The sequence below is a fragment of the Mizuhopecten yessoensis genome, unplaced genomic scaffold (genome assembly GCF_002113885.1).
Source record: "Mizuhopecten yessoensis strain PY_sf001 unplaced genomic scaffold, ASM211388v2 scaffold715831, whole genome shotgun sequence".
NCBI lineage: Eukaryota > Metazoa > Mollusca > Bivalvia > Pectinida > Pectinidae > Mizuhopecten > Mizuhopecten yessoensis.
The window spans coordinates 8,375-21,747 of record NW_018479813.1 but is presented as its reverse complement, the minus strand read 5'-3'; the positions used below and the strand labels follow the sequence as shown (position 1 = coordinate 21,747).

General features: G+C 33.2%; 1 protein-coding gene across 1 annotated transcript in view; it reads right to left on the bottom strand.

The window, feature by feature from the left end:
- Positions 1–12,427, bottom strand: part of LOC110441290 (phospholipid scramblase 2-like) — a 38,822-nt gene extending 26,395 nt beyond the window's left edge. Inside the window, exon 1 of the mRNA XM_021484402.1 lies at positions 12,292–12,427. Within this exon, the coding sequence (XP_021340077.1) occupies positions 12,292–12,427 (136 nt within the window). The remainder of the gene's footprint in view (positions 1–12,291) is intronic.
- Positions 12,428–13,373: the final 946 nt, after the last annotated feature.

The window sequence follows — 13,373 nt, the reverse complement described above, 5'->3', positions numbered from 1 at the left end:
CTACAGTTATACAAGATGGGGCACTTATTAGCTTTACTGTGGTAGTTCACATACACCCTACAGTTATACAAGATGGGGTTACTGTGGTAGTTCACATACACCCTACTTGATAGACAATTTATAAGCTTCAGATAGACACACAGTTGGTGGACAACAGGCGTGTACACCTCTTTCCTATAGCTAGAGCTAGTTACACAAAAATGTAGTTAAAGAGGTCGCCCCTGCTTAAAGGTGATTTATAATGGTCCTATATATATATATACCTGACTTGTACGCAATAGAGTTTATCAAATGCATTTTAGAAGCCTGCAGACCCTGAGGAGCTATATTTGATTGTGAAGCTTCAACTTCAAGTAGAGCTGGTTCAATACCTTTTAAATATCAAATTAAATCAAAAGATTTGCTGTGATATATATAACTTATATCTTTAAAGACCAACAGAAAATCTCTAAATCAGACCAAGTAACTGGCAAGTTGTCCAAAAGTTTCCTATGTGTCCTAAACATACAATGAAAAAAGTATATGAGTAAGGAAGGGAAAAAAAGGTTATTTTGTTCTGTAAGATTAGTATTCTACCTTTTTATTATATTCTCTTAATTTCAAGTTTCAAGCTCCATATAGAACTAAAATAAATTTTGATAAAAGAATGAAAATTTCAGTTAGTCTATAAATATTTTATTAGGATTGACCTTTGTTTATATAGTATGAATGCAGTTTGCAACGAATATATTCCATGGTGTGTGTTAACGTTAGCGCTCCATAAAGAATATGTCCTTTGCCAACTGCGCTCATACTACCGTATACACCATCAAAATGAAGGTCAATCATTATATTTACATCAATAAAGAGTTTAAATTCTACGTATACATACGCAGAAAAAACCCAGTTGAAGCGGGTTGCTACGACGTTAACTACGATAGCCGTGGTTGCTAGGAAAACATAGTTCCAATGAATCTACATCGATAAAGATATTCTATGAGTAAATTTAGAAAATACACACTGGACATTGACCAACACTATTGATCTTCGATTCCTTCCATAGCTTTTAATGTCTAAATTAAGTAAAATCCTTTATAAAGGTTGTCATGTTAAATGTACGCGCATTGACAGTTTGACACAGTGCTCTTAGTTTGTTTGTGTTTAAACGTCTTATTAATGATACATGTATAACAGCTATATATGGTCATTTAAGGACGTACCAGGTTTTGGTGGTGGAGGAAAGCCGGAGTTCCCGGAGAAAAAACACCGACTGTGAAATTGTTTTCACTTCATCTATTATAGTCTTCATCATAATAATAGGGAATTTCAGATTAAATGTCTTAACTTAACACATTATTACAATACAATACAATTTATAAGTAAGTGTAAGTGTCACATATCGATAGACATGCATTAAAACAACAGATTTTACAAAAAGTAAAAGCTATTTCAAAATATATATCAATCAGATATCGAAATCCAGCCAATTCTGGCTTACGAGACACTAAAAGCCATTATCCCACCTTAAAATAGGTAAAATCACTAGCACTGTACATAACGTTAACTGGTGCCATTGAGCTAAAAATTTGGTGGGGATGTTTTGGGGCCTTGAAAGTGGAACTAAGCTATAAATTTGCTTTAAAATGCTATTCCTCCTTAATGCCTAAATGGATATTGCAACCAAATATGGTCTGAATTATCATTAGGGGGGAAAGAGGACAATCGATTCTTGAATAAATGAGGCTGGTTCGACCCCTGGGGGATAGATAGGGCGGCGCCCCAAGAAAGGAAATTACCTAAAATCCTGCTTTTAAACACTACTCGTTAATGCCAAAAGTAGATTACAACAATTTCAGTATGAAACATCATTTAGAAACAATCAATTCTTATATAAATGAGTCAGGTTTAACCACCATTGACAGCGGGACGGAGCCTTAAAAGGAGAAATCTATTCAGATTTAAGTTTAAATACTTTCTGATAGCTTTACTGACAAATAGTTACCAACTGCTGACGAAAACAGTACCATCATGGAAAACAAATTCTTAGAATATTTCATTGAAGTTGAAAAGTTACCATTCTCCCTGCTCAGTCTTTGTAGTCAAATGACCGTTTAGGTCCATGGGCCTCTTGTTATTAAAATGTTACTATTCTGTCTATACCACATTGCTACGGTGCTATTAACCAAAACTTTATTACGGTATATGGTACGAATTGATCTCTTCAGTTTTATCTTACAAAGTATATTCCTGTAAAGTATAGAATACATGTATGTCTCAGTAGATTAAATGCTTCTTTGCATTCATTGAGACTGGAAGAAAAAGAAATGTTCCTTCAGAATAAAGACATTGTAAGGAATGTACCTCCACATAGTGAAAGATGAATTTCGCTTTCTGTTAATTTGTAGTAAATATAACAATATTGACATTTGTAATTATTATGAAAAGTGAAAATTATAGAAAAAAAATTATGTCCTGTCTACAGTGTACATGTCCACACAAAATTAGCTTGAGATTGAAATTCTGCAGACATAACCATACAAATAAAGGGAAACAAACAACATCCAGTCAACTGTTATTGTATCATTTGAAATTTATAGACAATGCATTACAGAATTTTAAACAATCTTTGATATTAAGATTAGTTAATGAGGCTTTACTTGATCAACAACAATTTAAGATTTTAATAACATGCAGGCGGCTAGTACTGTACCTGTTGTTATAATAACGGTATCCTTTAAAAAAATAAAAAATAAACCATATTTCATCTACTACCACGTGTCACTTCTTTACAAAGAACATAAATGGAATATTTCTCTGATTAAAGTAGACATAAGTTCTTAATAATAATATGTATTAATATCAAATGTTGTATATTTTATTACACTACAATCTACATCATTTTGAAACAGACTATAACCAAATTGTAATCAGGTGTGAAAATTGAAATGTATGCTAGTATACATAGGTGAGAATAGGTATTTTAGAAATGTATGCTAGGTAAAAAAAATCTTTTACAAAAGTTCAGGCAGTGAAACATCTGTTTTACTATAGTCGGGGGATGTTTTTTACCAGCTACTGGCTATAAAACGTCTGTTTTACTATAGTCAGGGGATGTTTTTTTACCAGCTACTGGATATAAAACATCTGTTTTACTATAGTCAGAGGATGTTTTTTACCAGCTACTGGCTATAAATTAAATGAAACCCTTGAAACATTTATATCATATGTGTATATAATATATATATACATCTATATGTATGCTTGCAGATCAGTTTTGATTTATTCAACACAAAGACAAAGAATTCAAATTAGAAAACATTAATTCTGAAACTGGCAGTCCAAAAAAGTCTCATGGTTTCTTAACTTAATGAATTATGATAATTTGCAGTGGCATACAACTGTAGGCCTTTATTCTTTTACTAAACATGTAAGGGCTTATATTATAATTTTATCTCATAGATTTGTCTGTGCATCATCGTATCAGAAATTCTAAACTCAAACTTTAATATCAATATGACTGCCTGTGCTTGGATGCAATGGGTCCCATCATTTCACCAGTCTAGGCTTCTCTAGAGCTATTAACTACTCGGAAGGTTAAATACGGATATCCCACACTGGTGCATACTTGATACTTCCGGGATCGGTGGAGGAGATAATTGAAATTTATGTTGTAATGCATACATTATGTATCATGTTTATTAAATACACTTCACAATTGTATAGGCAATCAGTGTATCATTAAAACGTGTAAAATCTGAACAATACATGTACTTACATGACTTGTATCAGCACAATCAGTGTTAACACTAGATAACAGCACTTCAAAATGAACAAGAGGCCCATGGGCCCGACGGTCACCTGATATATTTATACAGAGAGTTGATTTTGTTTTTAACACGAACAGAAATATTATTCAGTGACAAAAAACAATAAAACCACCTTATTCAATATCTAGCATACAGATTTAAGACTAAAAAGTATTTGAAACTAGCACCTCTGATTCTAAACAAGGAAAATGAAGAAATTTTAGCACACTGACTCCTTTGGGCCCCACCCTACAGCCCTTGGGGGTAGGGCTGTCTCAAAATGTTCAAAGTATCAAACTGTCAACTCAGGGTTATAATTCCAATCAAGTTATTAACATGTAATATTCAAAGTATCATTTGCCATTATAAACCATAATAAATTTTGCTTGGGACTAAACCGGCAACAATTTTTGTTGAACTTTGTCCATGGAAGGTTCCTGCAAAATTTCATTGAAATTGGTTCAGTGGTTTTGGAGAAAAAGTCAAAAATGTAAATTGTTTACGGACGCACGACGGACGACGACGGACAAAAGGCGATCGCAATAGGTCACTTGAGACTTTGTCTCAGGTGACCTAAAAATCCACTTGGTGTAAATGGGCCACTTAATTGGTAGTGGTTAGTCATTTCAAAAAGTAATTGAAGGTTTGAGCTGAGGTTTTCTGATTACTTTTTGTTAACTTACATGATAGTTCTAAATAAAAGACATCAGTTCTATCATGTCACCCATGTCAGTACATAAACAGACTGACCAGTCTGCCAGCCTAGTCTATTGATGAGTGCTATATATGTTTATGATCCAGATTGAGTATCAATTTAGTCCCATGCCATAAACAAAGTGGGCGACTTACCGTTTTTGCTGTGTTTCTCTCTATCAATTATTATTACTATTCGTCTTTGTTTTTTCTTTTTCTCCTGCCAAATGGTTTCGAGGCATTTTCTTAGAAAATACAAGATTGCCTTAATTATGAAACTTTACATGAACATTTACTTGGTCGAAATGTTCATATAATTTGCACAACCAGCGTTTCTCATTAAAAGCTTGTTAAGTACTGGCAAAAGTAGCTCACTATTCTTCAATAATTTTTTCAGAATACATATATACAATGTAATTTTTTATTATGATGTGCCATAAGTTTTGGATGTTACATCATTTTCCCATTGAATTCTATGTTAATTAAATTTTGGAAAAATACATTTTCCTGGCTTCAATTTTTGGTAAAACATTGATGAAATTGAGCCCAAGCTAGAGCATTATCTAGCACTTCTCTTGGATATATTTATATAATTATCCATTCTATAGGATTCTTACCATTATGGGTCACTTGCAATTTTTGGCAAAAACATATTCCATAGCAAAATTTAACATTGTGTCTATGAGAATGATGTCAAAGTACAAACTTAGTTGTAACATTGTGTCTAAGAGAATGATGGCAAGGTACAAACTTAGTTGTAACATTGTGTCTATGAGAATGATGTCAAGGTACAAACTTAGTTGTAACATTGTGTCTATGAGAATGATGTCAAAGTACAAACTTAGTTGTAACATTGTGTCTATGAGAATGATGTCAAAGTACAAACTTAGTTGTAACATTGTGTCTATGAGAATGATGTCAAAGTACAAACTTAGTTGTAACATTGTGTCTATGAGAATGATGTCACAGTACAAACTTAGTTGTAACATTGTGTCTATGAGAATGATGTCACAGTACAAACTTAGTTGTAACATTGTGTCTATGAGAATGATGTCACAGTACAAACTTAGTTGTAACATTGTGTCTATGAGAATGATGTCACAGTACAAACTTAGTTGTAACATTGTGTCTATGAGAATGATGTCACAGTACAAACTTAGTTGTAACATTGTGTCTATGAGAATGATGTCACAGTACAAACTTAGTTGTAACATTGTGTCTATGAGAATGATGTCACAGTACAAACTTAGTTGTAACATTGTGTCTATGAGAATGATGTCACAGTACAAACTTAGTTGTAACATTGTGTCTATGAGAATGATGTCACAGTACAAACTTAGTTGTAACATTGTGTCTATGAGAATGATGTCACAGTACAAACTTAGTTGTAACATTGTGTCTATGAGAATGATGTCACAGTACAAACTTAGTTGTAACATTGTGTCTATGAGAATGATGTCACAGTACAAACTTAGTTGTAACATTGTGTCTATGAGAATGATGTCACAGTACAAACTTAGTTGTAACATTGTGTCTATGAGAATGATGTCACAGTACAAACTTAGTTGTAACATTGTGTCTATGAGAATGATGTCACAGTACAAACTTAGTTGTAACATTGTGTCTATGAGAATGATGTCACAGTACAAACTTAGTTGTAACATTGTGTCTATGAGAATGATGTCACAGTACAAACTTAGTTGTAACATTGTGTCTATGAGAATGATGTCACAGTACAAACTTAGTTGTAACATTGTGTCTATGAGAATGATGTCACAGTACAAACTTAGTTGTAACATTGTGTCTATGAGAATGATGTCACAGTACAAACTTAGTTGTAACATTGTGTCTATGAGAATGATGTCACAGTACAAACTTAGTTGTAACATTGTGTCTATGAGAATGATGTCACAGTACAAACTTAGTTGTAACATTGTGTCTATGAGAATGATGTCACAGTACAAACTTAGTTGTAACATTGTGTCTATGAGAATGATGTCACAGTACAAACTTAGTTGTAACATTGTGTCTATGAGAATGATGTCACAGTACAAACTTAGTTGTAACATTGTGTCTATGAGAATGATGTCACAGTACAAACTTAGTTGTAACATTGTGTCTATGAGAATGATGTCACAGTACAAACTTAGTTGTAACATTGTGTCTATGAGAATGATGTCACAGTACAAACTTAGTTGTAACATTGTGTCTATGAGAATGATGTCACAGTACAAACTTAGTTGTAACATTGTGTCTATGAGAATGATGTCACAGTACAAACTTAGTTGTAACATTGTGTCTATGAGAATGATGTCACAGTACAAACTTAGTTGTAACATTGTGTCTATGAGAATGATGTCACAGTACAAACTTAGTTGTAACATTGTGTCTATGAGAATGATGTCACAGTACAAACTTAGTTGTAACATTGTGTCTATGAGAATGATGTCACAGTACAAACTTAGTTGTAACATTGTGTCTATGAGAATGATGTCACAGTACAAACTTAGTTGTAACATTGTGTCTATGAGAATGATGTCACAGTACAAACTTAGTTGTAACATTGTGTCTATGAGAATGATGTCACAGTACAAACTTAGTTGTAACATTGTGTCTATGAGAATGATGTCACAGTACAAACTTAGTTGTAACATTGTGTCTATGAGAATGATGTCACAGTACAAACTTAGTTGTAACATTGTGTCTATGAGAATGATGTCACAGTACAAACTTAGTTGTAACATTGTGTCTATGAGAATGATGTCACAGTACAAACTTAGTTGTAACATTGTGTCTATGAGAATGATGTCACAGTACAAACTTAGTTGTAACATTGTGTCTATGAGAATGATGTCACAGTACAAACTTAGTTGTAACATTGTGTCTATGAGAATGATGTCACAGTACAAACTTAGTTGTAACATTGTGTCTATGAGAATGATGTCACAGTACAAACTTAGTTGTAACATTGTGTCTATGAGAATGATGTCACAGTACAAACTTAGTTGTAACATTGTGTCTATGAGAATGATGTCACAGTACAAACTTAGTTGTAACATTGTGTCTATGAGAATGATGTCACAGTACAAACTTAGTTGTAACATTGTGTCTATGAGAATGATGTCACAGTACAAACTTAGTTGTAACATTGTGTCTATGAGAATGATGTCACAGTACAAACTTAGTTGTAACATTGTGTCTATGAGAATGATGTCACAGTACAAACTTAGTTGTAACATTGTGTCTATGAGAATGATGTCACAGTACAAACTTAGTTGTAACATTGTGTCTATGAGAATGATGTCACAGTACAAACTTAGTTGTAACATTGTGTCTATGAGAATGATGTCACAGTACAAACTTAGTTGTAACATTGTGTCTATGAGAATGATGTCACAGTACAAACTTAGTTGTAACATTGTGTCTATGAGAATGATGTCACAGTACAAACTTAGTTGTAACATTGTGTCTATGAGAATGATGTCACAGTACAAACTTAGTTGTAACATTGTGTCTATGAGAATGATGTCACAGTACAAACTTAGTTGTAACATTGTGTCTATGAGAATGATGTCACAGTACAAACTTAGTTGTAACATTGTGTCTATGAGAATGATGTCACAGTACAAACTTAGTTGTAACATTGTGTCTATGAGAATGATGTCACAGTACAAACTTAGTTGTAACATTGTGTCTATGAGAATGATGTCACAGTACAAACTTAGTTGTAACATTGTGTCTATGAGAATGATGTCACAGTACAAACTTAGTTGTAACATTGTGTCTATGAGAATGATGTCACAGTACAAACTTAGTTGTAACATTGTGTCTATGAGAATGATGTCACAGTACAAACTTAGTTGTAACATTGTGTCTATGAGAATGATGTCACAGTACAAACTTAGTTGTAACATTGTGTCTATGAGAATGATGTCACAGTACAAACTTAGTTGTAACATTGTGTCTATGAGAATGATGTCACAGTACAAACTTAGTTGTAACATTGTGTCTATGAGAATGATGTCACAGTACAAACTTAGTTGTAACATTGTGTCTATGAGAATGATGTCACAGTACAAACTTAGTTGTAACATTGTGTCTATGAGAATGATGTCACAGTACAAACTTAGTTGTAACATTGTGTCTATGAGAATGATGTCACAGTACAAACTTAGTTGTAACATTGTGTCTATGAGAATGATGTCACAGTACAAACTTAGTTGTAACATTGTGTCTATGAGAATGATGTCACAGTACAAACTTAGTTGTAACATTGTGTCTATGAGAATGATGTCACAGTACAAACTTAGTTGTAACATTGTGTCTATGAGAATGATGTCACAGTACAAACTTAGTTGTAACATTGTGTCTATGAGAATGATGTCACAGTACAAACTTAGTTGTAACATTGTGTCTATGAGAATGATGTCACAGTACAAACTTAGTTGTAACATTGTGTCTATGAGAATGATGTCACAGTACAAACTTAGTTGTAACATTGTGTCTATGAGAATGATGTCACAGTACAAACTTAGTTGTAACATTGTGTCTATGAGAATGATGTCACAGTACAAACTTAGTTGTAACATTGTGTCTATGAGAATGATGTCACAGTACAAACTTAGTTGTAACATTGTGTCTATGAGAATGATGTCACAGTACAAACTTAGTTGTAACATTGTGTCTATGAGAATGATGTCACAGTACAAACTTAGTTGTAACATTGTGTCTATGAGAATGATGTCACAGTACAAACTTAGTTGTAACATTGTGTCTATGAGAATGATGTCACAGTACAAACTTAGTTGTAACATTGTGTCTATGAGAATGATGTCACAGTACAAACTTAGTTGTAACATTGTGTCTATGAGAATGATGTCACAGTACAAACTTAGTTGTAACATTGTGTCTATGAGAATGATGTCACAGTACAAACTTAGTTGTAACATTGTGTCTATGAGAATGATGTCACAGTACAAACTTAGTTGTAACATTGTGTCTATGAGAATGATGTCACAGTACAAACTTAGTTGTAACATTGTGTCTATGAGAATGATGTCACAGTACAAACTTAGTTGTAACATTGTGTCTATGAGAATGATGTCACAGTACAAACTTAGTTGTAACATTGTGTCTATGAGAATGATGTCACAGTACAAACTTAGTTGTAACATTGTGTCTATGAGAATGATGTCACAGTACAAACTTAGTTGTAACATTGTGTCTATGAGAATGATGTCACAGTACAAACTTAGTTGTAACATTGTGTCTATGAGAATGATGTCACAGTACAAACTTAGTTGTAACATTGTGTCTATGAGAATGATGTCACAGTACAAACTTAGTTGTAACATTGTGTCTATGAGAATGATGTCACAGTACAAACTTAGTTGTAACATTGTGTCTATGAGAATGATGTCACAGTACAAACTTAGTTGTAACATTGTGTCTATGAGAATGATGTCACAGTACAAACTTAGTTGTAACATTGTGTCTATGAGAATGATGTCACAGTACAAACTTAGTTGTAACATTGTGTCTATGAGAATGATGTCACAGTACAAACTTAGTTGTAACATTGTGTCTATGAGAATGATGTCACAGTACAAACTTAGTTGTAACATTGTGTCTATGAGAATGATGTCACAGTACAAACTTAGTTGTAACATTGTGTCTATGAGAATGATGTCACAGTACAAACTTAGTTGTAACATTGTGTCTATGAGAATGATGTCAAAGTACAAACTTAGTTGTAACATTGTGTCTATGAGAATGATGTCAAGGTACAAACTTAGTTGTAACATTGTGTCTATGAGAATGATGTCAAAGTACAAACTTAGTTGTAACATGTTACCCTGCTGTTCTGTTAAAGTCAATCACCTATAATTAATTAGATTCAAATCTTAGTGAAAACACTGATAATGTATTTTCCAGTTGGTCATCAAATATGGCCGCCATGGCCTTTCATATATTGATTCACACATTTATGAATGTACCTGGCCAGGCTGATGCCGACAGTCTCTCTGAAATACCCCTGTATACAAATTTTCATAGAAATCAAACAGTATCAAAATTTCGATCAATCAGAAGCCTATGTGTGGTTGCTATGGCAGAGAAACCTATGCGGTTGAATTTGAAGTCCCGTAATACCCCTATATTAAACAAAACTCTGTTTGGGGGATATATACCCGTATAGCAAAAAGCACATCCCACCAAAGCTCAACAGCTCATTAAAAATAGTGTTATGCATGTATGTACATAATAAATATCTTTGTAGGAAATACATATGAAGCAAGCAACCAAACCTGAAAACCAATTTATTTTAAGTGAAAATTGATTGTTTTGACATTACTGATTCCAATTTTCAATTACAAATTCCATTTATATCAATGTATAATCGGTTCTTCATTGAAATCAAAGTGTTAATGTTTTCAATGTAAAATAATGTATTGAAAGTCATATATATTCTTATGACTTGTATCTTATATTTATAAATAAATAAATAAATAAAATATACATTAGATATAGCGCCCTATCTAGCTAACATAAGCCACTCTAAAGCACTTTACAGCACTAGTATATTAGATATACAATTTTATACAGTCAATACAATTAGCATATATTAATCAATATAATATTGCCTTTTTTGATATATAAGATTGAACTCAATGTTATAAAAGTATGAAACCTATTGTATTATAGTATATTTAACAACTCTGTCTATTAATGTTATATAGTATTCTCACTCTATTTGGGTATTCAGTCCCATAAAATTATCATTTATTTATGAAACGAGTATCAATTGGTTTACTACTGTACTTCTGATTACAAACTGATTATGATTTTAAACCGATTCCCCATCACTAATGGCAGTTTGACTTGTACTGTAAATGTAGCTAGCTAGCTAGCACTTCAGAAGAAAAGTTGCAACCATTGCAAGGATCACCCTGGCTATCAAGGATCATCCCTGGCTATCCAAGTGATATCTAACCCTTGCTTTATCTATAAACTTGTATTACTGTATTTAAAACCTGTATTACTGAATACAAAGACTTCAGTAAAACAGATGATCAATTACGTTGCAAAAATAAATCAATGGGTGATATGCCCTGCCCAAACTAACCAGCAGTCCACAAAGATGATTATTCAAAACAACTTGTAGATGTACTCTGAATTGAAAGACATTCCAGAAACACTAACAAATGTAAATAAAAGCCTGTCAGATCAGTAGTACTAATTATATAAGTAGTTTGGTCAGTAGAGTTCGAGTCTTAAAATATCAAAAATTGAAACAGACTATAACTTGATAGGCGACTATCGCACTAGTGTGAAGCTACCTGTTACGACAATACTATGTGTGCCTTTAGTTTGTGGACGATAGAGAATACCCAACAATACAACTATTTCTAAATATCACACCTGATGCATTAATTTAGTATAAAATTGCCTTTTTTGTCTGTGAATGCGACGAAGATTTTTTTTTTTACCGAATACACCTAGTAACTGACATTAATACCCGGCCGGGTAGACAAAAAATCTCTCGTCGTCAGAAAGCTACGTTATCGCAGCTAGCTTGACCCAATGAGTAGGTAAATATCTAGGCCAGCGGTCACGTATGTTAACCACAGTAGATCTACAGCTGACATTGCAGTCATAACTGTAATATATTTTATAAATCTTTCATTTGAAAGCGCACGAGCAAATATGACATGGGGCGCGCGCGCGTCACGTACGAGAAATCTGAACCTAATGGGTCGACACGGACGATTGCTATTAATTATATATAAACGTTAACTAATTTCACTTGGCTTACCTTCTAGCATGTCTAAATGCTGGTGAATATTTATCTCAGTAAGTCCCGCCAAATACTGAAGGCCCGGAGGCAAACCCTGGACATTGGGTGGGGGCACACCGCCCTGCATTTGAATAGCCACGCCCGTAGACTCCATAATCAGATTGAAAATCGATGTTGTGTCTGCGTCCTCGTAAAGAAGCAAGCTGTTTTCATAGATTATGTAAGATAAAGGTGTTTTACAGAGCCGTAAAAACTGACAGCACCCTTTATCTCAATCAATCAACGAGATCTAGCTTGTCCTCTCAGAGACCGAATTTCACAATTTGAGTAAACACCGTCAGAGTTACTAAAACGTTTTAGACTTGCACAAGTTCCTGATTTTACTATGGCCTTCATAAGAGCATGAGACTGGTCTAAACAGAGGTTTATCATTAATTATTCAAGTCAAGTCAAGTAAATTTTATTTATCGTCGATTACAAAGATAAACCCAAGCTCGTTCAGTGAGCTTTTACAATCTACATAACAAATAAAACATACATAAAACAAGGTTTCATTAATTAAACAGATTTCAGATTTTCAGATTTTATTTCCAACACTCGGACACATGGAAATGTGTAACATGAGGTACATGTTCATGAATTCATATATTCAATTTTGACAGGATGGACAGGTGCATGCATGTATACAAGCAAGATTGTATTGACACTCAGACACATAATATGTGTTACATGAGGAAATAAAGTTGCAGATATGGAAAATGAAGTACACTATACATATTTGTATACACATTTATAACTGAAAGAATGGACAGTTCAATTTAGAACCGTTACGGTATAGTAACATGTTATGACATACAATGGAAAATACAAAGCAAACATAAAAAACAACCATATATAATTCCCAAGTTATTTAACTATTAACAGTTATACATATGCATCATTCACAAAAGAGGAGCCATTTTGGTTAGGAAAATAGATAAACCTGTCAGAACTCGTTGATTGCATAATGATAAAAGACCTTTAAACTTATAAATATTTGGGTTTGTGCAATAATAACGGGGAATATATTTGTTACGTAAGGTGGATATAGTTATATTATT